The sequence below is a fragment of the Tachypleus tridentatus genome, chromosome 13 (genome assembly GCF_004210375.1).
Source record: "Tachypleus tridentatus isolate NWPU-2018 chromosome 13, ASM421037v1, whole genome shotgun sequence".
Lineage (NCBI taxonomy): Eukaryota > Metazoa > Arthropoda > Merostomata > Xiphosura > Limulidae > Tachypleus > Tachypleus tridentatus.
The window spans coordinates 164,690,601-164,716,746 of record NC_134837.1 but is presented as its reverse complement, the minus strand read 5'-3'; the positions used below and the strand labels follow the sequence as shown (position 1 = coordinate 164,716,746).

The 26,146-nt window shown below is 32.4% G+C and overlaps 1 protein-coding gene across 5 annotated transcripts in view; it reads left to right on the top strand.

The window, feature by feature from the left end:
• The first annotated feature begins 15,592 nt into the window (after window positions 1–15,592).
• The window catches only part of LOC143239854 (tectonic-like complex member MKS1), a 53,512-nt gene continuing 42,958 nt past the window's right edge, over window positions 15,593–26,146 (top strand). For 2 of the 5 annotated variants that reach the window (XR_013021407.1, XM_076481428.1), the window contains exons 1-6: window positions 15,609–15,712; window positions 16,038–16,177; window positions 18,049–18,148; window positions 21,462–21,612; window positions 22,184–22,342; window positions 24,834–24,939. Coding sequence is in view for 4 of the 5 variants with exons in the window: in XM_076481428.1 (XP_076337543.1) it covers window positions 24,890–24,939 (50 nt within the window). In the remaining variant the exon portion in view is untranslated. Of the gene's footprint in view, window positions 15,713–16,037; window positions 16,815–18,048; window positions 18,149–21,461; window positions 21,613–22,183; window positions 22,343–24,833; window positions 24,940–26,146 lie in introns of all 5 variants that reach the window. The other 3 variants (XM_076481429.1, XM_076481430.1, XM_076481431.1) reach the window with 3 other exon arrangements.

Sequence of the window (26,146 nt, the reverse complement as noted above, 5' to 3'; positions counted from 1 at the left end):
GATGTCCCAGTTTTTGTTATTAAGTTCTTTAATTGCTTAAAACTTTTTTATGTATTACATGTTTAGTGGGGAATGTTTTTTCGAGATATAAAATATACTATCTGCTCAGTAGTATAAAAAAGAGAGTAAGTGTAACCAGTTTGTTATCTCTAACTTTTGGGATGATGTTTGTTCGTTTTAGACCAAAGCCACATTAGGTTATCTGCTGTGTCCACAGCGAGGAATCGATACCAGGAGTTTAGAAGTGTAAGTATGTGGACTTACGTTATCCCGTAGGGAACATTTTCAGATTACCTAATTCATTGTAAAATGTTTACTGCGTGTTTCGTAATTTGGCGCTCTGGTTACAACTCCGTGTCAGGCGTTACTAGATATTATGTTATACTGGCTGTAAAAAAACAAATGTGACATTTAGTTTTACAGAACATATACTATACTTCGAGACAATTGATGATGTGTAATATTAGAGCACTATATCTGTTAACAATTGTTATATCTTCGTTAAGAAAATTAAACATACAGTTGACGACAGATAAATTCACGGTAAGTTAATAGAATGTGTTTAGGTATTGAAGTCCTTTTTCAACCATGAAATACAAAGAGTATTGATTATTACTGATAATACTGTATTTCATTTTGCCTTATATTGAATACTAGGACTACATTCGTTTGGATAGTTTAATGAGTGGCGTATTTAGATAGGGGCTGGAGGGGGCTCAATCCCCAGGTTCATTATCTTAATGGAGATCCATGGATAATTTTATTCTATATGGGATGTAGGATCCATAGAAATTATTACTCTTGGGTCCACACAACCTTCAATATATAGACCCTGTGATGACTGTTTCAACCCCCATGTGTGTAAGGCGCCGTTAAGGTAACTTTGGTAGTTGTCCTAGTGCAAAGCTACGTAAGGATCTATTTGTGCTTTGTTCACCGAGGGTAAACGAATCCGAATTTTAGCAAATATAAGTCCGTTAACACGCTAAGTGACTCTGTTAAAGTAATAAAGTAAGGCAAATGAAAGAGGAGATAGTAAGAGTACTATTGATGATTCTTTAAAATAGAATTGACCAACGATTCCACCTACTTGTAAGCTACTGTACTTTCAGCAGTTATTAGATGGTAAATCAACGTATAGTTACGACAGTCGTCAATATTCAATATGTGTTAGATATATCCTAATATGTTTCAATGCTTTATATTTGTCAGATTGATTTACAACAATGTTTCCCAAAGTGTAGGGTGCGTTACTCTGGAGTACACAAGTAATCTCTTGGAGGGGGTTGCAAGTGATAAGGGTAGAGTCTATAGGTTTTAATGAGTATCTAGTCGCTTCATTCTCGTTCTCTCACTTAAAAGGAGAAAGAAAAGCGCAAACACTGTGTTTATTAAAGAGAGAAGCGTGGATAACAAAAGTTTGGGGAACGTTGATCTGGAGTATTGTAAGTTCCCCCTGTCTAGAAGCTGGCTGACAGTAATGGCAGTACGCTTCCTTAGGTAACCCAACTTGCAGTATATTTACTCTTTGACTTACATCTCTAGTAAATCAGCCTACAATGGTTTTACTTTTCTCTCATTTTGTATCGGCCCAGAGTACTATGTCAGTAACCATTGCATTCTATTTAAGCTGTAGTATTGATTTTTTAGTAGTTTTTTATTGATGCTTATTATGAATACGTGTACAAGTACGGTACATTGTGAATTTACTTAATTTACGCGTACGATGCTAAAGCAATATAGAATGTATATATTATTATTTTGCATTTGATATTCTATTTTTAACATTAAATTCTTTATATATGATTTTACAGCCCACTGAGTTGATTGGAGGCACCTATATGCATGGGGCTTAAGGCTACGTGATAAACCTCCTCTTATCACAATCATAATCCCTTGTGGTAGATTTGCCGGATTTTGTAACCATAGACTAGTGAGTTTAAACTCGACGTGTGTAAGTTAGTTTGTTTATGCCGTAAAACAGTAGAATCAGGAAATACAGTAATATTGAAATATGGTGATATCTGTATATGAAAATTATGTTTATGATATGGATAGATACCTCTTTCAACATGACATCTTTTCATTATTACAGTGGCAGTTTGGAACTTAATAGTATCAGGAAAAAATTAATTTTGTGTAAACTTTTCTTATTTTTCCTTTGTACATTTATAGTATGGGTAAAAATACAATTAAGAATTATTTATATCACTAATAGTAACGGTGTGACAGTAAAGCATGCTTTTTGGCTTCACAATGTTTTTATTATGTTTTACTGTGTTTGCCACAGAAGAAGAAAGGTCCACCTTTCAAAAGCACTCATATTAGTGTTTTTATCATTTTGTGTGAATACTTCTTGAACTTATATGTTTTCTGACATCATGAATGGAAAGGATATCATAACTCTGCACCAGCATCTGTTAGAACATAGTAAATTTATGTTCTTAAATTTTAAACTGATGGCCACAAGACTAAAGAAAATATTGTTAATTTAACGTATCATCAAAGATGTTGAGATGTTTTCTAATAATTTCCTGCATTTATTTGGGTTGCTACATAACAATCACTCTTGGGTCCACACAACCTTCAATATATAGACCCTGTGATGACTGTTTCAACCCCCATGTGTGTAAGGCGCCGTTAAGGTAACTTTGGTAGTTGTCCTAGTGCAAAGCTACGTAAGGATCTATTTGTGCTTTGTTCACCGAGGGTAAACGAATCCGAATTTTAGCAAATATAAGTCCGTTAACACGCTAAGTGACTCTGTTAAAGTAATAAAGTAAGGCAAATGAAAGAGGAGATAGTAAGAGTACTATTGATGATTCTTTAAAATAGAATTGACCAACGATTCCACCTACTTGTAAGCTACTGTACTTTCAGCAGTTATTAGATGGTAAATCAACGTATAGTTACGACAGTCGTCAATATTCAATATGTGTTAGATATATCCTAATATGTTTCAATGCTTTATATTTGTCAGATTGATTTACAACAATGTTTCCCAAAGTGTAGGGTGCGTTACTCTGGAGTACACAAGTAATCTCTTGGAGGGGGTTGCAAGTGATAAGGGTAGAGTCTATAGGTTTTAATGAGTATCTAGTCGCTTCATTCTCGTTCTCTCACTTAAAAGGAGAAAGAAAAGCGCAAACACTGTGTTTATTAAAGAGAGAAGCGTGGATAACAAAAGTTTGGGGAACGTTGATCTGGAGTATTGTAAGTTCCCCCTGTCTAGAAGCTGGCTGACAGTAATGGCAGTACGCTTCCTTAGGTAACCCAACTTGCAGTATATTTACTCTTTGACTTACATCTCTAGTAAATCAGCCTACAATGGTTTTACTTTTCTCTCATTTTGTATCGGCCCAGAGTACTATGTCAGTAACCATTGCATTCTATTTAAGCTGTAGTATTCTTAGTATTCCTTGGATATCAAATTTGCTGTGTCAATAATCTTTTCATGATACAGTACTTGAGCTCTTAGTAGTCGATATAAGATGGTTCGAATTACACTAATGTTAGAGCAACTTCTGTACTGACCAGAAGGATAGCAGGCAATAATACCAAAAGCTGAAAGAGCTGTCTCCGATGCTTCGAGTCAAACAAAGGAATTAATCAACTTTTATTTTTTTTTAGTTCTTAGTGGGTTCAGTACCATCACGGCTCAAACCTAACCAGTAGGCCACGGCTAACAATATATCAAACGAAATAAGAAACAAAACGACATTACGGTACATCAAAGGTTTGATTTGAAAATAAACAAAATCAAATACATGAAAAGGAAAATAAGTGATGACTTGGTCACTCCACCCCAGAAAATTAAAAAAATAATATAGAAACATAAGTTTATAAAAAAAAAAACTGATACTAAAATGACTAAAAAGTTATTTAATCAATACCTAAGATATATATTTTTAATTACTTGAAAACATGAATACCACATTAGATAGTTTGCTTCATCAAGCTCCTAGTTCATTAATATTCTGTCAAGTGACCTTTCTGAAAGAGCCTTAGATACATTTGTAAAACATACTCATGACAAATTAGGTTGTAAAGTATAACCAAGTATTTTCTGAGCTACACGATAGGCGTTTTTTTTTTTTTAAGTCTCGAGAGTACTTACTGCTGTTTGAGCATCTTGGATGGTAATACATCATCAGTGATATTCGGGCAGAATTGTCTGGTGGTAGCCATCTTCTTTACAGGTAACACAAGGACTTACAAGGCTAGAAAAAAAAAAAAAAGCGAAAGGGAAAATTAAACTCACTAACTTTCTCGGGTAACATGATATAGTTAATAAAGATTAGATTAAGCAGTTCATCGTAGTTGTGTGAAAACTGAAGGTTTTATTACAGACTTAGTTTGCTGAAATAATACCTTTACACTTTATTACAACGTATATTTTGTTAAAAGACTTGTTATCCTTTAAAAATATGTATATCATTTACATATATAGTCTTGGCTCTTATGGCTATATCAGGTGTCAAACACTCTGTACACTGTGTTGTTCCAACTTTTCAAATAAAACCAAATTAAAGCAAGTCACGTGGTGACGTGGTAAAAAAACCTCTTTACAACAATTAATCATTACCATTTTGTAAATAGGAAACTCGATGTAAAGATTATGCGATGTACAACACCAAAACGTATCCAATCATTGCAAAACCAAAACATACGAGGGCTGTTCAAAAATACACGGACTGACGTCATAAAACAAAATGTACTTTATTTAGAAGTTACAGGTCTGGGACCCCTTCAAAGTACTCTCCTCCCCAACGCACACACTTATCCCAACGGTGTTTCTACTTGTTGAAACAGTCCTGGTACGCTTCTTTTGTAATGTCCTCCAGCTCCTTCGTCGCATTTGCCTTAATCTCGGGAATCGTCTCAAATCTTCTTCCTTTCAAGGGTCTTTTGAGTTTGGGGAACAAGAAAATATCTCAAGGAGCAAGGTCAGGTGAGTAGGGGGGGGGAGAACAGTGATCGAGTGTTTGGCCAAAAACTCACGAGTTCTGAGGCACAAATTTCGCAGCAACGCGGTGCATCTTCAATTTTTCGATCAAAATCTCGTAACAAGATCCAACTGTTATCCCACACTCTTCAGCAAGCTCCCTGACAGTCAGATGTCGATTTGCCCGCACCAGGGTGTTGATTTTGTCGACGTGTGGGTCGTCAGTTGACGTGGAAGGACGTCCAGGACGCTCATCATCTTCAATGGACTGTCGACCATCCTTAAAACGTTCATGCCACTTGAAACATGCCGTACGCTTCATAGCAACATCACCGTAAGCCGTGTTAAACATAGCAAAAGTTTCAGTCGCAGAGTTTCCACGTTTAACACAAAATTTCACAGCAAGTCGTTGCTCCTTCAGGTCATTCATTGTGACATCCGCCAAACGAAAAAAATCGCACTTCACTTAAAACCGCGTAGCTAATACACAAATGAAGATATCTGCAATCGGGAAATGGCGTCGTAATCAGCTGATCTGTGCAAACCTAGCGACACCAAGCGGATTCCCCTGGAATTAACTGGAGCCGCGCAATTCAAACAGTCCGCGTATTTTTTGAACAGCCCTCGTAAATGCATTATCTAGAACGAATTAATAAAATTATTTGAAAGTAAAGGTTAAATGCTGTTTATTGCTTAGCGCGAAGCTATAAAATAGGTACAATATAATCATGAAATTATATAATAAAGGCCAAGTACACTGACTGTGTCATATGGAGCTTTCATTCCTATCTATTAAACTTTCAGTAATATTTCTGTCAGCAGAAATATGTGTTGTTTTGATAATAGAGGGGGCGTTTTTATTGGCATGCGCGCAATGTTACAAAAGTACGCCAAATGGTTGTTGGTCGTTTCTGTTTTTAGCATCTCGAAGATGCTCCATTATCTTATCCCTCACGAAGCACCGATATATCTATCACCACTCGGAGTACATGTTAGCCTTTACATCATGTCCCCTTAAAAGTACCTCCACCGTTTTAGTTCAGTTTTACATGTATCATACTCCCGCACAATACATCTACTGGGAGAGAAAGCTCATTCCGTAAAATGCCATTTAATACGTTTTGCCAGATATCTCTGTTAATCTTTTATTGAAATCAGTTTACTGACTTCATGTGTTTGTTTTCAGTTAAATCATAATTGATTCCAAAGTTAGGAAAATATCTTATTTCCTTGAAAGAGAAACGAAACAGTTTTGAAAAATCTACTAAATCTAAGATCTTTGAAGTTGTGTGATTAACTTTCGTCCCTTGGCACTCCAGATGCATTGAATTGTATGAATTACCAAACATCCATAAATATTTCATACCTTAAGACCAAGAACTACTGCACGCAACATATGTGAAAAAATTGTTATAGCTGTTAAAATAGTAATAAGACATTTCCTGTGAATTGCATGAGAGCTTAAAAATATTTCTAGGTATAGCCTGGTCCTCGCCTTGCTGGAATGTGAATCTGATGACACATGTGAAGCTGACGACACATGATATGTATCTCATTGCCGTTAAACTTGTGCTCCTTACCTTGAAACTATGATGCATTAAAAGAATGAAATAATATCACACTAAACAATTAGAGTAGCCCAAGAGTTACATGAGCGGCATTATTTTAAATCAACTATCAGTTTAAAATACTTTCCAAAATATACAAATTTAAAACACAAAATTAACTTTTAGATCATGTGAAGGAAGGGGTGGCCCGGTATGGCTAAGCGTGTTAAGGCGTGCGACTCGTAATCTGAGGGTCGCAGATTCGCATCCCTGTCGCGCCCAACATGCTCGCCCTTTCAGCTGTGGGGGCGTTATAATGTGACGGTTAATCCTACTATTCGTTGGTAAAAGAGTAGCCCAAGAGTTTGCGGTGCGTGGTGATGACTAGCTGCCTTCCCTCTAGTCTTACACTACTAAATTAAGGACGGCTAGCACATATAGCCCTCGAGTAGTTTTGTGCGAAAAAAACAAACAAACAAATGAAGGAAGGGATAGCAGTTTATATGCAACAACTCACATTATACGAAGCTGAAACCACATCTCTTAGCTAAGCCTTAACAGGCACTTAAAACATGTTAAAGTTTACTCTTTCAAAATTTCAACTAAGCCAATATAAGTTACAGAACAAACAGGAAATGTGCCAACGTTTTACTGTTGGAAAATAATTATTATAAACAGCTTTTTTCATATACGTTTAAAGGACTGTTTGAATAAAACGTATAACATTAAAAGTATAATTTCAATGTCAGTGGTGGGCACAGTACGCATAACCTATTGCATAACTTTATGCTTAAGAATAAACAAGCGAACGAAATATTTTTTTTTACAAAAGCTGTATGAATGGCATTTTCATGATTTGAACTCGAGAAAAGCTAAATATAGAAATTCAGGACTGATAATTTCTTGCAACGTGAATTTTATATTACATTATATATATATATATATAATGAGATCATTTTAAAAATTCCAGATCCAGCTACAAACAATCTATTGCAATATCCCAACTGATTCTGTGGACTCATCAGATAACTCGATGTGGCTTTGCTATAAGGAAACAAACAAACACAAGTGATTCGGGTACAACTGCTTTATTCTGATACCACAGTGAGGTTGTGTGGTGTTTGCAAGTGAACGTAATAATCGTTTTAAGATATTCAGCACAAAATGTATTGTGGAGTTAAAATGAATTTTTATCTGAGTGAATTAAAGAAACAGAAATAAACAAAGAAACAAAACGCTTTATTTGTACGTTCGATACAAATAATAATAATAATTAATTGATATTCGATGAATCCATTAGATCAGGGGTGTGCAACAGGCGGCCCGCGGGCCACAACCCGGGCCCGCCAAGCCATTTAGTGTGGCCCTAGTTGTTGTAATCTAACCATGTGGCCTGATCTGTAATCCAACGCAAATGGAATATTTTTAAAAGCATCGATCCTACGGGATTCCCAGGCTTCGACTCGACAAACTTCTAAAATTATCTTTGCTAGAGAGGAGCAGGCCGAATTCGATTGGTCGGCCTCCTTAGGGCATGAATAGGTGACGTGCACTAGCACTATTGTCTACGACTCAACGTCATGTCCTGAACCTCGCCTTCGCCCGCTGGCGACAATTTTCCCTAACCTCTGCTGTCCGTCATTCATTATTGGTGAAAATTTTATTACCTTTTACAGTTACTACAAGAGATTGAAGGTAAATTGATTATTATTTAGCATATTGTTGTGACTTTACTGAATTTATTAAAATTTTTGCTTTCAGATGCATCTGATTCTATGTACAGTGTGACCTCGTTATTCGCGGGGTTACGTTCTTTACCCTCCCGCGAATAGCGAAAACCGCGAATATTGGACGCAGTTTTAAAACGTATATGTATGCGATTATATACTATATGAAATGCTTCCCAAACACTAATGATACTTATACTCATTGATGCAGTAATAATGTAGCAATATTGCATACTGTTATGTATTTCACTAAATTGTACCGTGCGTTACCGGGCTGTGCTTTGCCGTTTGCGTTGTTGGGGAAGCTGAGGCAGTCAGCCAATAGCAGTCAATCTTGTTTGGTGAAGACGACAATTGATAAAACGGCTTGATTGAGTAAATACAACAGAAATCTCCTCGAAAGCCCTTTCAGTCTCTGTGACCTACAAAAACGCAGTTCGCGCATAACCCGCGAATATGCGGGGCCGCGAATGGCGAACCGCGAATAGGCGAGGTCACACTGTATTTTGCTATTCTCAATTAATTTAAGTACCGGAAGGCTATGATCGGGATGCCAATTTAGAAACATGTGTTTCTGTCCATAAGAGGTTCCATGTGTAAATAAATTCTATGTTTTTTTCTACTTTGCTATTTTCGTGAGAATAATTTTTGTTTTGATTTCAGGGCTAGTAAAATGTCAGCAGTTAAGAAACGAAAAATTGATGATGAGGGAAGGTTATTCAACAGTGAAGGGTGCACAAAATATCTTGTTGTCCCACATAATCAAGGTGTTGTCTGCCTCGTCTGTCAAACTACAATTGCAGTCATGAAAGAGTACAATATTAAGCGACATTACGCAACTAAGCGCTCCTCCCAGTTTGATGAAATTGTTGGTCAGGCACGAAAGGACAAAATTGAACATTTAAAACATCCATTGAAAAGCAACAAGGTGTTTTACCACTTTCAAGAAAAATTCAGAACTGGTGACAAAACTGAGTTTTAAGCTTTGTGAATGTATGGCAGAAAAGGGAAAGCCTTTCAGTGATGGAGAATTTATTAAAAATTGTTTAACAATATTCACAGAATATGCATGTCCAGAGAAAAAATATTTGGTGGAGCAAACTAGCCTTTCCCGCTTTACTGTCTCACGCAGGACAAAAGATCTTTCAGAGGACATCAAAGAAACTTTGAAAGAGAGATTGAATTCGTGTGAAGCTTTCAGTCTGGCTTTGGATGAAAGCACTGATATCAATGACACATCCCAACTTGTCATTTTCATCAGAGCTGTTACTGCAGGCTTTGATGTTTTCGAAGAGTTTTTAGATATGGCAAGCCTTTCCTCCACAACCACAGGACAGGATATTTGTGAACAAGTGCTTAAGGTTGTAGAAAAGTTTGAACTGAATCCTTATAAATTATGTGGTGTTACAACAGATGGTGCTCCTTCCATGACAGGTAGGGCAAATGGATTCACCAAGAAATTTCTAACTGCAATTGGAGCACAAGACGTAGTTGTAAGCCATTGCATTATTCACCAAGAGAGCTTGTGCACCAAAGTTCTGGATTTTGCAGAAGTCATGAAAAATGTTGTCCAATGCGTAAATTATATTCGAACACGAGGATTAAATCATCGACAATTTAAAACTTTTTTAGATGAGCTGGACAGTGAGTATTCAGATGTTTTGTACTTCTCTGCTGTACGTTGGCTTAGTAGAGCTGCTACTTTGAAGAGATTCTGGAATCTGCGAGAGGAGATTAAGTTCTTCATGGAGAGCAAACGTCAGAATGTGGACTTCTTGAGCAATGAGAACTGGCTGAATGACTTAGCATTCCTCACAGACATTACACAGCATCTGTCTGATTTAAACTTAAAACTACAAGGAAAAGTCAACTTGTGAATAAGTTGTTTGAGCATATTTGTGCTTTTGAGAAGAAATTGGAACTTTTCCAGGTTCAGTTGAGAAGAGCCATATTGACCCATTTTACATGTCTTGCAACCAGGAAACTGGAATTTCCTTATCTGGATTGCACCAAATATGGAACCAGTGTACAAAAGCTGCGTGATGAGTTTGCAAACAGATTTCCAGATTTCAGACAAACTGAAATTAGATTGAAATTGTTCGCTCAACCTTTTTGATTTGGCAGTGGAAGACAGTCCTGATGATTGCCAAATGGAACTCATTGAACTGCAGGCTGACATGGACACTAAAAGGAAATTCTCTGAAAACAGTTTGCTAGACTTTTACAAACTCTGTGTACGTGAAAAGTTTCCCAATTTGTCCCGTCATGCACAAAGAATTGCCTCCCTTTTTGGTAGCACCTACTGCTGTGAGCAATTTTTCTCCAAAATGAAGCACATCAAAACCAAATGTAGAAGTCAGCTGACTGATGAACATTTGACCAGTCGGTTAAGAGTGGTAACCACTTCTGTCAAAGCTGATATTGACAAGCTCCGCAAGGACTCTAAATTTCAAGTGTCGCACTAAAATGATCACTCATGCAAAAATATAAAATATTATTGCTTGCATTTTGAGAATTTTTTTTAATTTATTGTGCATGTACACGAATAAGCTTGTTTTTTAAGTGGCCCCGCTTGATTGATGAAGTTGGTTATATGGCCCACCGACGAAAAATGTTGCACACCCATGCATTAGATGAAGGACACTCTCACTTAAATATCTAAAGACGAAAAACATCTATACCAAATCAGATAAAGTAGAGATATAGAATCAATCATTATATACTCTTTCAAATAGGGTTAAATCTCCCAGGGTGCATTTGCCACCCAAAGCTATCAAGTAACCAAACATTTCATCAGTACAAGCGCAAGGATTTCATAAAAAAATACCTTGAAATACCAAATAAAAAATTATCCTTAACAATATAAGAGTAGCATAACAATGAGCTCAACGTTGTTAAAATCTTATAAATTAAACATACAATGTGTGTAAGAGTGAAAACCTTTTAAAATTTTGATTAACAATAAATTGTACCTTTCTAAACTAAATAAGTATATCCATGTAATGACTGTGTCACAAGTTCTGGGAATATCTGTAAATATCGTTGCAAAATGTTTGAATTTCTTGTTCTTCTTTTTTCTATTTATTTTCTTATTGTATGATAACTCAGAAATCAAAACAATGATATATTAATTTCAAAAAATTTCACTTAGATGACATAGTTTCAAATGAAATACCCGCTTTTATAAGTATTATTAATAAATAATAGTAATTTTAAAAAATCATAATTCTATGTAAACGACATTACCGTTACCCCTTGAAGTTAGCTTTCTTATCAAACTTTGATGTTCTGTTAAAAAGCTTCCGTACAAGGTGAAATAGGAATTACTAGCCGATAATAAATGAACAATAAATATTACAGTTGGAACCTTAATGTATTTACAACTTGGTTATAAACACAACTTATCTCTGTCTATTGAAACACAGCATTAAAAAACAAGCAAAAAGTAAAGAAAAAATTTTTAAAAAAGGAAGTAAATGTAGGGATGGCCAACATCCATCCTTCAAAACACAATGCAAAGAAAGTAAAAATGGCGTTTTCATCAACCCTACATAACAGCACAGGCAAAAGTTAACATACAGCAATATATATATATAACTATTCAATTACAATTCAATAGAATTTTCCACATTTTTTTCTTTTAACACTCTACTGTACTGTGTGGCAATGAGTATGTGTTTTTCTTATGGCAAAACCACATAGGGCTATCTGCTGTGTCCACCAAGGGAAGTCCAACCCTTGATTTTAGTGTTGTAAATCCGAAGACTTGCTGCTGTCCCACCGAAAGACGTGCTGTTATACAAATACCACCCTACTATCTTGTTTGTGCTGTTTCTGAAGGATAAATATTAACCATTCCTACATTTACTTCCTTTATTTGAACAGTTTTTCCTTTACATGTATAAGTTAAGACGCAGGATTAATTCTGGTAAGCGGTATTGACAGTTTGAGAACAATGTTGTTCATAGTCTTTGTGTGCTTGTCTTGGTTTCAATTTTGAGTGATTAAAGATTAATTTTCAATTTGTTTTTATATTTTGTTTAAGTTCTTTCCTTCATCTCAGTCAAAGTCAGAAATTTAGGTTTAGTTCTGTATAACATATTTCTGCTATTACTTTTATTAATTTTAGTATTTCTATATAACTTGAATTGGTTTTCATTGTTCTGAAGAATAAGGTTACATTACAAGCCATTTTTACTCTTTCCACCAATGTATCGAAATCTAATTTTAAGTGTCGTAAGCCACGGTTGGTATTTCTACCTGAAACACAATCAATACATGTAAAATACTACATAACAATTCTACCTAAAGTTATACTAAATTGTGCCATGAAATATGATGTTTGTTTTAAAATGAAATAAATCGAAGATTCCATTGATAATCTGTAAATGCAGTCCCTGTTTTGTCATTGCTTATTAAAATTTGTAAATATTCTTTCGTTTGAATCTTAACACAAAAAAGGGAATTAAATATATTATCATCTTCTTATAGAAAATGGAAAGAATCGGAGCTAAACACTAGCATAACCTACAAACTACTTTATATATCATGTGATGCTTCTATAATGGGCGTAGCGTGTGTGTCAGTATTTTTGTACGTAACCAAATAGTTCTTCATCATCTACTGAATGGCATCAGAAACAAAATTTCTAAGAAAGTTTCACACTTTGGGTATTCAAAATTCAGACAATTAGAAACCTAAATGTGGTATGTATAACAACTGTTTCTTTATAAGAAAACATAATTTTAAACAAAAGTACGCTGTTTACAACAAGAACACGACTTTCACTAGGACCTACACGACGGTTTGATTACATCGTTATTGGCGTAATTTTTAAAATAAAATTTAGTTCTCAAAAACTATTACTATTTTTCCAATAAAAGGTATCACTTTCACCATATAGACATTAAAGTAATATCAGCAAAATTTATAAAAATTTTAACTCTGTACATTGAATCATTTTGATGCAGTGAGTTGTACTTCCCAGATAATAAATAATTACTTTAGAAAATGTTTGCTTTTTCTCAATATATTTCAACGAAGTATGAATACTACGATTAGTAATTACTAGCTTAAACAATCGCCTGTAGGGTGGCATTTCTGCTGGTCTTAAATAATTTTACGAGTTGAAAGGAAGAATAAGATAAACTGGTGCATGGAAAACTATAAGAACTATAATATCTAACAGAAGTGAAATTTAACATGTGTAGATATTGTTATATATATATAAATTTTTCTTTATGCTTTAAATTGTGCTAATATGCATCCAAATAGATTGAAAATAGAAATTAATCAAATTCGCAAAATTGAGTAAAATGAATTATAATATCGTTAACTCTCTTCAAATTGGCTATTAATTTTTGTCAGTTTTTCAGGTCTATTGTAGAATATATATTTACTGATTTGAAAATTCAATTAATTTAAAACTCGTTACGATTATATTTTGGTTTCTGTTAGGATGTTTCGTGCCATTACAGCTAATTGAGTGCTTATTTTTGGGTGGCTCAGCTTCAACGTGTTAGTTTACGAAGTTTCTTTTATTCTATCAGGGCCCGACATGGCCGAGTGGTTAGAAAACAGTGGTGTGTCTGCAGACTTACAACGCTAGAGGCCGGGGTTCGAATAGGCATAACAGAGATAGCCTATTATATAGCTTTGTGACTAACTGCAAATAAAGAAATGCTTTAACTTATATTAACTAATTTTCAGTTGGTTTATTCCATTCTCATCAGATAATTTTCACAAAATTAGTATTTTGCCTTCAGTAAACCCTTTCTAACGTGACGTAGAGTTCAAATTGCTTTTCGTTATCTATTAAAGTAAAACAACTTATCTCATAATTAGTATAATAGAGAATACCGACTATGGATGTAATGGCTGATATTTTCATAAGGATGCTTCGAACAATAAACATATCAAAAGTATTTAATGTCCTAATACAGAATTTAGTCAAAATTTATCATAACAGTTAGGTTGGAAGCAGATGCAAGCGATTTACTCGCTCTGGGACGCAAGATTAAACAAGGAATATTTTAATTTAATATTTGTATTTCAGGCTTCACTTTTGACCTTTTTATATGCAGTTGATTATAGTTATTACTGCAAATTTATAGTTAAAACTCTACTAGTCAAACGAAAGACAGTAGCTATATTTATTTTAGTCTTTGTTTTTTAAACATTCGTTGAATCACTTTCTTGGTCAAACTCTCTCATCTATAAAGGCTAAGCCAGCTTCTAAATCACGAAGCTTCAAACGTGTGAAACAAATAAAAATTTCCTAGACATATAGTGATTTATTAAAAAATAATAGACAGAAAACGCAACCACAAAGTTAGAATTATAAAAATTAAAAAACACTCTAAAACTTAGATGATGTACTGTTCATCTTTTTCATATTCACAATAAAAAATACAGACTTTTATTTCAGTGCGCCATATTTTTCTGCATTCAAGATCATTTGCCACATCTGGCTTATTATCACATATTCTCTGTTGCAGTTAGTTTTCATGTGTAATAATTTAATGTATGCTTTTCTATCCTTAAATAATTTGGGGGGAAAAAACATGCTCAGCCAAACTGTAACCTTCCCTCAAAGCGCCATTACACGTGAAGCAACTCGGATACATAAATTTGACGCAGGATAAAACACTCGAAAAATATATAATCGGTATTTATAGTTATTGATTTATCATAATTTTCATCATACTTTTGTAATAAATAGTTTTACTTTTTTATTTAAATTTTACTTTATCAAATTCATACAGGTGGCGAGGTTTAACAAGTTAGTTATGACCATTAAATCGTGCTTCGAATTATCTATGTTTGTCGTGTTCGAGCCAACCTGATGTGATATTGAGTGAAACATATAGTCAGCAACGGGCATTGTGGATACAGTCTTTGTTAAAAATATTATTATACATTATTCGTCTTCTTGAAAACTCCTTGGATATTCTTGTCTGGTTGGATAGTGATATTTATTGTTGTTTTGAATTAAGCACAAAGCTACACAATGGGCTATCTGTGCTCTGCCCACCACGTGTATCGAAACCCGGTTTTTAACGTTATAAATCCGCAGACATACCGCTGAGCCACTGGGGGGCGATAGTGGTATTTAAAGGTTACTATTATTAAAATGTAGAATAAGATTTTACTTTTATTATTTGGACATTGAGGTATATAAGAATCTAACGTCTAATAATTTGTATTCAGTAATTCACCTCTTCTTTCATTGTAAATTATTACTGGATGACACACTCTCATAGTAAATATTACTGCTTTACATTATAATGCAAAAACTTAAGTAAAAGTATTTCGATTTTTTGAAGTATTCTGTGGAGATTATAATAAATATCTTTAAATTATTCGTACTTTAGCGCCAAAGTACGTTAGGGGGCGGGCTATTCTAATAACAAAGGATGTAGAAGAGATAAATGTTCATCCGTGAGATTAACGTTAAAGCCCAAGGTGTAATTTAATGAAAATTATAACTTAATGTAAGATTGTTGGCCAATTTTCTATGTATTTATCTTTTAAGACTAAGGCTTAAATATTATCGCAATGGTATTAGTATTACATATATTTTTATACAATGACATGGAGCGGATTAACTCGGGAGTAACTGTAATTGAAGCCTGAGGCTAATTTTTGTTTTTGGGTCGTTTTTTATTGATGTTTATTATGAATACGTGTACAAGTACGGTACATTGTGAATTTACTTAATTTACGCGTACGATGCTAAAGCAATATAGAATGTATATATTATTATTTTGCATTTGATATTCTATTTTAACATTAAATTCTTTATATATGATTTTACAGCCCACTGAGTTGATTGGAGGCACCTATATGCATGGGGCTTAAGGCTACGTGATAAACCTCCTCTTATCACAATCATAATCCCTTGTGGTAGATTTGCTGGATTTTGTAACCATAGACTAGTGAGTTTAAACTCGACGTGTGTAAGTTAGTTTGTTTATGCCGTAAAACAGTAGAATCAGGAAATACAGTAATATTGAAATATGGTGATATCTGTATATGAAAATTATGTTTATGATATGGATAGATACCTCTTTCAACATGACATCTTTTCATTATTACAGTGGCAGTTTGAACTTAATAGTATCAGGAAAAAATTAATTTTGTGTAAACTTTTCTTATTTTTCCTTTGTACATTTATAGTATGGGTAAAAATACAATTAAGAATTATTTATATCACTAATAGTAATGGTGTGACAGTAAAGCATGCTTTTTGGCTTCACAATGTTTTTATTATGTTTTACTGTGTTTGCCACAGAAGAAGAAAGGTCCACCTTTCAAAAGCACTCATATTAGTGTTTTTATCATTTTGTGTGAATACTTCTTGAACTTATATGTTTTCTGACATCATGAATGGAAAGGATATCATAACTCTGCACCAGCATCTGTTAGAACATAGTAAATTTATGTTCTTAAATTTTAAACTGATGGCCACAAGACTAAAGAAAATATTGTTAATTTAACGTATCATCAAAGATGTTGAGATGTTTTCTAATAATTTCCTGCATTTATTTGGGTTGCTACATAACAATCACAAAAGCAGCCATCAAGTGCTGAAAGGTGAGTGACATTGTAAAGTTTCTTAAATGTTCAATTACTTTTACCATTTTAAATTTAATGTATCTGAGATAAGAATGTAGATAACATTTCAGTAATATAAGTTGTTAATAAATAAATGTCTTTGTGTACAGCATGTAGTATTTATAAGTTATTGAATAATTATAATTAAAGTAGTAGTTTTATATAGATATATATCATTGTTATATATACAAGTGCTAATAAGTGTAACATTGAAAACATACTTGGTCAAGTGAAACATAATTGTAATATGAAGTAAAATACTAGATACTATACAATAAGAATAAAATGGCAAACTTTTGAAAAACTGAATTATTAATAATAATAATAATAAAGTCACCAGTAAAATAAATACCTATAACAGAGAAAGGACAAAGGCATGGAAAAGTAGAAGTATTATTTAAGACAAATACAAAAGAAGACCTATACAGCCAACAAGGTAAATAGAATGTGGAATTTATAACTACATTTTTGCTTTGATTTTGTGGTCAGAAATTAGTTCTCTCTTGTATGAGGACTAGGACACATTTGTGTGTTTTTAAGCTGTGTAGGTCTAGAGTAAGGTTTAACACCTGTCTTTGTATGGGTTAATTTCCAAACAAAACATTTCATTACTATCTTTTTCTTTAGTTATGAATAGAGGTTTGAACTCCTTCTACTATTTGAAATATTAATTACTCAACTTGATGGCAGAATTTACACTATTTTAAATTTTGCCCACACATATCATGCAATACAAGATTTGGTCCTTTAGCTCTGTAAGTCCATTTTCTCTGTAATTTTTGTGAGTTCTGCTGATGTAGATGGTCAAAGAAGGCTTATTGAAGCTTATTTAATATTTTAAGGTGGCTATGTGCAACACCTATTTGAACATTAATACTTCTTTCTTCAAGAGGAACACAATCTGGCCAACCCCACTAAATTCTGCATCTTCTGGACCAAACACTGTCAAGAGGAAAATTGCTTTGGCAATAGAGGTTTTTGGTTTTTTTAATGGCTAACAGAACAAATTTTTTTACTAGAATATATTCTTTTGGTTTTGATTTGAATATCAGAAGCTGTGACACTTCTCTCTAATCCTCCACATTATCTCAGCAATTTGCAGACTGGATGTTATAAAAAAACTATCAAAGTAGAGGATTTTATATATTAAGGATGAATTTTAAAAATTATCATAAGTACTGAAGTTAAAAAAAGTATATTATTTTTTTTTCAGATTGAAAGAACATAAAGATGAATTATCAAAACAAGAAAGTTGAAAAACATCCACCTGGAATTTACCGAACACATGATCCCATTCAAAATTTAAAAATAAGGTGAATAATCATTTTGTGATTAGCTAATGTTATTTTTAGTTTAATATCATGAAATAACTAATGTGTAGAGAAAAATTTAACTTACAAGTTTTTTTGTTTGGAAAGTCATCTTTACACATACATTTAAAAAATTCTGATTCATTCACTTGTAATTAATGACAGTTGTGTGGACAATTCTAAAATGTTTTTTAGCCTCTGGTATTGGAAGAAATTGCTGACCAAAATTTGTATAGTTTTTATGTACAAAAAAAGTTTCCAAGTATAGTCATTTGCTTGGTAGAGCTAAGTCGGTCAATGACATAATCAGTTACCTGCAAAAAGTGATTATAAAGTTATTGTCACATAAACTATTACATTAATTGAAATTACAAATAAGTTGATATTTGTCGAAAATAATTAATCAAAATTAATGTTTCTTATCACTACCGTTTTCAATTATCCAATATTGGAATTAGAAAAAGCTTTACAATATCTTATGAAAGATGCTTTGCAAAATCATTTGAAAAAATGTAAAATTTTGTTGGACAGTCAACATAGTTTCACAAAGAGAAGAACTTGCTTTACTCTCTGAGCTAGCTGCTCCCGTCACTAAGTTTGAACAACTAGCTAACAGCACCCACTGATAATTCTTGCTTATTAGAGCTGGATGATTTAATCAATAAACCAATATAGTCAGATACCTATGAGCAGTGATTTTATTTCTAGTAATAGAAATTATGTATTAAAAAACTGTAATTTTAAAACATAATTACAGTATACTGTAAAACTATTGAGATATCTTACAACTATTGTTTTACATTTTTTACATATGTTAGATGTTTAGCAAGTGTTGTAAAATAGATGTGAGCAACTAATTTGATATAATCAAATAGTGTAACAAAAATAATCAGTTAATTGAAATTATGATTATATTGTCATGAAAATAATCGATTAATCAAAATTAGAGTTTCCAACATTTTCCTCTGTTCATGTGATCAAAATATTATCATTGTTTGTTGCTAGATGCAAAGCTATATAATAAATTGGTGGGAAATGTTAATGATTTGGGAGTCTTGCTTTGATTTCCATTACCACTGAACTTGCTCTCTCTGTCTTTGTTATTACCAAACTACTAAGACTATCTGCCATTATTACTGGTAACCAGACATGAACAATGCGTTTAGACCGTAGAGGTTTGTTTTCATCAAAGTTTGTATTGCTTTAGACACCTACAGCTCTTACAAGAGAGACATGTTACAGAAACAGTTTTTCATTCTTTGGAAATTGAATACTTCTAAGAAAAATGTTTTTAATATTTGATACTCAAGTGATGATTTAAAAGAAATTATGACAGCATCTTGTTAATGAATGCTGAAATATAAGTTTAGATGTAGACTTTATAATGTTTTGTGAATATCATATGTATTTAATTACAGAATTTGTGATGTCTTCAACTGCTGTTATTTGCATATCACTTAAATTAAATGAGCAAAGATTTAGCCTGTGAAATTGGTGGATTTTAACCTGATTGAGCTACTCATAATGACTAATTGATTTTATATTTTTATTACTAAAGTTATAAGCAGTTTATGGTTATAAACACAGACAACTAAAGTAATGTAAATTGTCAGTAGTGCTTGTGGATGTCTAGTTGATCCCCCCCCCCCATAATTGGAATCCTGGATCAATCCTATTTTCAGTAACAGTTTCTAAACATATGGTTCTCTGACCACATTTTATATAATTTGAAACATGGCACCGTATCAAGTGGTTTGAACATTTTATAATGAAACAACTTTAAAAGCAGCTATAAAGATATTGTAAATATGATTACACAGAGCAATCATTATACTGTCATGTAATAGTGAATGTATAGTTTTGAAATTTTGTTGTACTTTTTGTAAACATTCCTTTCAGTTTCTTTCATTGTGAATTATGAAAGTATTTGTGTGTTAAATGTTTGAAAGCTACAGAATTTTTTCTTCAGTGAGGAAACATCAGATAACTTGAGAAAAGTAAGCTTATACACTTTATAGGTATGTTGAAAGGGTAACAAAGGAAACTATACAAGTTTAACATAGTACTATGTTTGAAGGTAGTTATGTTATCAGGTACATGTAGTTTACGTAGATTCAGAAATAAATACATATTGTATGAAACAAAGAATTCACGTGACTGAAGATTGCTTAAGGCTTAATAAAAATATCTTGTTGTTTGATTCTTTGTTTAAACCTTCATGTTTTTCCTTTCTTAATATATATATGTATAAATACACACACACACGCGCACACACCATTATTTTATTGAGTTCCACTATTTGTAAACATGAAATTTTTACCTTTTGTTCACCAAATAAAATGTCAGCAAATATGACAAGTTTAATGTTTATTGAGGAAGGTGCTAGTAGGCAATTGCAAAACATTCTGATACCTCAAATCTTTCTTGAATGTTATTTTTATATGTAAATTATTCAAATAATGTACATTAGTAAATTGACTAACTGATACTTATATAAGGCAGTTCAAACAGTTCTGCTACATTTTGTGACTACAAATCATCCCAATTGCCACTTTTGTAATTTGTATTTCTTGAGATGAAATCTTTATTTATACAATGTATTATGAGAAATAATAACTTAAGTGTTTTTTGATTTGTTGGGAGAAACCAATGAAATGTTATTAATTGTATTTTCAGATTGTTTAGGTTTTGTACTATATATATGTTTTCATGTACAAGAGACAAGGATTAACAAAATAAGATAATTTTTATCACATTTTATATGAGATTATTTATGTAAGTTTTTGTGATTATATAAAAAAATGTGCTTAGCATACCTTTCTGTGAAATATTTTTATTGCTTTTAGTAGTTTAGAGAGTGAAAAAAAGAGCTTTTGTAGTGTTTTTAAATTTTTTTGTTTTATGCAGTTATTTCAAATTGGATCTTAATATTTTTCATTATTTTTACAATGTTCTTCCCATTTATATTGGACATTAAATTATGAGGAATTATTCTTGGTTTGAGGAATTTCTCTCTTCTATTTATGTGTAAAATTTAGTGAAAATATGTAATGGGAATTTTGAAAATTAAATCTTAAATTGCATAAAAATTTTGTGTGTTGTTGGTAATTTTGTTTGTACCAGTTCTTTAAAAATCAATTTTAAACTTCTTAGCTTATCCAAATTAATCACAAGTGTGGAAATACATCTTAAATCTGGTATTTAGCATATAGAAGTTTAATAAAGAGTGATAACTTTGAGACCCATTTATGATTTTTAATAAACAATCACTTTTTCTAGCAAATCACTGATCAACAACTTTTGTGTGTTATTTCAGAGTTTATTTGGAGAAACTTGTTGCATCAAGTGTTGTGAAAGAGGCACAAATAGAAGAAGAAAATAGTGGGACAGAACTCCAGCAACTACGTCTGAAGAAAGAATTGAAAGAAGAACTTATCGTTAAGTGGCAAGAAAAATGTTTCAGTCAGGTATGAGGAGGTTTGTTTTATCAAATGTTTGTATTAAGATCAGTGATATTAAATATGTAAAACTCTAGGGATTATAGCTCAAAATTAAACACCTATGCATATGTGTGTGTTCGTTTAGATTAGCTAAACATTAAGTTTGCTGTCAGTATTGATCATAAGAATTTTAATATAAATAACAATGTAATTGTATATAAACATTTTTCAAAGAAATCTATGTCTAATAAGATCACTTAACAACTTGCAAAAATAGACAAGACAGAACACTTTTGAAAGATCTTTAAATGAAGGGCTCGCTAAGATTTCATTGAAAAGTCAAAGTAGTAGCAGTTAGAAACATTACTTTTTGCATAGGCATTTTAACAACTGTGAAGTATTAGTGATAAAAATTATTATTTAAAGCAAGACTTAATGAAAAGTTAAAATATTATAGTAAAAGCAAACGATATCTCTGGGAATTTTTTTTTAATTTTAAGTTTCATGAGAAAACAAACTAACATTTATTTTAACAAATATTAAATTGTTTGATTCAAGAAATCAGCCAATATTAATAGTCTAAAATTGTTGATGCTAGAGGGAGCTGGATAAGTACTGTGAAGAAAGGAACCTCCATACATTCCTGGAACGTAAATATCATCAACAAGTGTTGGGCTTGGAGTCATCAAGTAACCGAAAGACCACTTCTCATCTCTTTACTTATGTTGATGCTGATATTGCTAATGAATTCCTTAAGGTTATATTACATCTACCTATTTAACACAATTTAATTAATTAACACATTGTATTAATAATTTATGTTTTATTAGTGTAATTTTCACATTTAAAAGTCATTAATGAATAACATTTGGTAAATATAGATAGTAAAACATTGTCAAAATGAAATTATTAAATATTGGGTGGTATTGTATTCTTTAATTATAATTTTGATATTAATCTGTGGACATAATAAATGTAATTATCATAGATAACTAGACCATTATGTAAGTGAATTTCCTGTATTCATTCCAAACATTATGTAAATTTAATTGTCAAATACTGATCTTTAGAACATTAATAAGCCAAGTTGTTAGGTCCTAAGTCTGTTTGAAATTAATCCTGGTTTCCATAATGTTACGGTGAAATCAGTTGTATCTTTAAGTTTATTATAATGAAAGCTCACATTAATTTTTAATAGTTAACATGAATAAATTTTATCTAAAGAGAGAATATTTTAAAAATTCAAGGCCATTTTAGTTTGTTTCAAATTATTTCTGATCAGTATGATCCAAAAAAAATGAATATACCTAACTTCTTAGTGTAATATAATGATTAAATTTTATTGTGAAATAATTCCTACTAGAATGTTCTTAAATGTAAAAAAGCATGAAAAAAATAGTTGATTTAGTCATTGTAGTCAATTACATCCAAGATAGATATAGGTGTACAGTTTTTAACTCTTCATTTCTGAATTTAAAGAAATAGAATCTTACAACAGTTCTTCAAAATTACATCAAGCTAGTCTAAAATAACATTAAATTGATAATTGTCAAATAATTTCTCTTAAATGAATAAGTAGTTGCAACATGCTATAGTTAGTGTTGTAAAAGTTTATCCTTCGATTATTCTACAGCAGTCCCATTATGTGGTTTTTATTAATAGTTTCCAGTGTATGAATATAACCTTAATCTTAATAACTACAGTAAACTAATAATATTTCACTTGTTATCTTTAAGTCATCACAAATCTGATGACTGATCACTAAATTGACATAAGGTTTTTGAATAGTTTCTGCTGTATGATATTAATTTCACAGTAAATATTTCCATTTTTAATTTCACATCCTAAATAAAAACACTCTGACTATTACAGAATGACCATTTTAGTACCACTAATTGTGTGAGTTAGATTAGCTTTAACTTTGTTTGTCTGTATCTTGTAAATAAAACATAAATTCTAAGTATCTATCAGAAGCCAAATTTTGAAAGTTGGAGTGCTATTTCCTTTTTGAAGAAATATTTAATATTAATGCATAACTAAAATCAGTTTTTAAAAGTTTCATTGAAATGAGGATAAATATGCAAGATTTTTTCCATTAATAAAGATAACATGATTATAGTCAACAAGAGTTCTGATTTGCTCCAATTTTAAAAATGCACCTTGACATAAAAAAATAAGTGCTTTATTTTAAAGTTTGGTTGATAAAAGCACAAACAAGCAATTATTTGTTGTCAACAAGACAGAAGTAGTAATTAGTTGATTTCACCTTTAAGTAGTGTTATGGGAAAAAGTATCACGTATAATATAATGTAAAAATACAATGTATGTTATTCATGATGATGAGAAACCCACTTGAAATAAAAATGTATCTCAGAATGGCTGGTATTGGTATTAACACTTTTATTGATAAGGAGAGAACAATGTTTCGACCTTCTGACGCCATCTTCACGTTCTTAACCTGAAGATGGCCTAGGAAGGTTGAAATGTTGTTCTCTCTTTATCAGTAAAATTGTTAATACCCATGTCAGCCATTCTGAGATACAATGTATGTTAGTTTTACTTTCACATTTCAAACATTTTTAATTTTTCCTTATTCTGACTTTGAAATGAAGAGAGACTGTGTATGTGGAAGTTCAGGATAAATAGTAAATATATATTTGTTAAGAAAGTAGGTAGATTTGTCACAAAAATACTGTAAAAACTTCACGTATGTTATTCTGTACACTCATTTTACATTAGTAAAAATTGGGTAATTAGTGTAACCTGATAGTTGACTATTCATAAGGTGTGTTAAAAGTAATAATCAAGAATAGCAATAATTGAATTTACTAATTTGGATTAGTTAATTACATTAACCAATTATTTTGTTACATCAATTGATTATATTAAGTTAGGTGCCTATCTCTATTTTACAATGCTTGCTTAATGTCTAACATATGTCAAAGGTGTTAAACAGTTGTAAACTTTCTTATTAGAGCCTTATAGAATATTGTAATTAAGCTTAAAAATTAGTGTGTTTTTTTCCACATAATTTCACTTTCCAGGCTAGAAGAAAAATTGTGTGTTGAAATACTTTTAAGAGCAAATTATTTTTGGAGCCCTAATTATGTTTTATTTGACTTATGTAGTCCTTAAATATATTTGTTCATTATGTTTTAATTATTAGAAACCAACTTTCCTGCTTTTGAAAGATTTGGTAAAATAAATAACATGTTCTGAACATAGAACATTATTTTTGGACTTTCTAGTGGGAAGAACCAGCAACCACATCCCATACTGATGTTCCTAGCTTTTTAGCTAAAAAATGCAAAACCTTCAGCTGCGACAAGGATTTTTGCCTGGAGATAAGAAAAAGTAACTTTTTTTCTGTATAATAATCTGTATATACCAGTAATATGATACTGTGCCATATGGCAAAAGAATAAAAAAATAAGAGTACTTAGGGTTCTTGTAAATATTATGATTTAAAGCTATTTTTACAATATGGTATTTATTATTTTCATTATATTGCAATAAGAAATTTTGTTTGTAACTTGTAAAGAAATAATTTTGGTTGGCTATCTTCCACAGTGCATTATTTATGTACTGTCCACTCAGTGTCCACTTTATTAGGTATGCCTGCTCTTTAATGCAAATAGCCAAACATTAAATCATGTAGCTGCAACTGAACACATAAATCATGCAGACAGTTGGGGAAGATGCATGATCTAAGTGACTTTGACCGTGGAATGACTGTTTGTGACAAACATGGTTGTTCCAACATCTTAGAAACTACTGACCTTGTTTATTCATGCACTATGATCTCTATAGTTTACAGAGAATGATGCAAAAACAAAAAAACATCCAGCGAATGGCAGTTCTGTGGGTGAAAACACCTTGTCAATGAGAGAGGTCAGACGAGAATTGCCAGACTCATTCAAGCTGGCAGGAAGGTCACAAATAGTCAAATAACCACTCTTTACAACAGTGGTGCATAGAAGAGCATATCTGAATGCACAGTGTGTCGAACCTTGAAGCAGATGGGCTACAACAGGGAAAGACCACACCAAGTTCCACTCCTGTCAGTTAAAAACAGGAAGATGAGGCTACAGTAGGCATGATATCACCAAAACTGGATGATTAAAGATTGAAAAAACATTGCCTAGCCTAATGAATGTTGATTTCTGCTGTGACATGCAGATGGTAGGGTTAGAATTTGGTGTAAACAGCATGGTTTCATTCTGCCTTGTATAATGGTGTGGGGAATGTTTTCTTAGTGGACACTAGGCCCCTTAATACCAGTTGAGCAATGTTTGAATGTCACAGCGCACCTGAGCATTGTTACTGATCATGTGAATTCCTTTATGGTCACAGTCTGTTTTCCAGTAGCTACTTCCAGCAGGATAATGTGCCATGTCACAAAGCACACATCATCTCAAGCTGGTTCTACAAACATGAAAGTGACTTGAATATAGTTCAGTGGCCTGCACAGTCCTCAGATCTCACTTCAATAGAGCACTTTTGGGATGAGGTGGAACAGGAGGTTCACAGCATAAATGTGTGGCTGACAAATTTGCAGAAG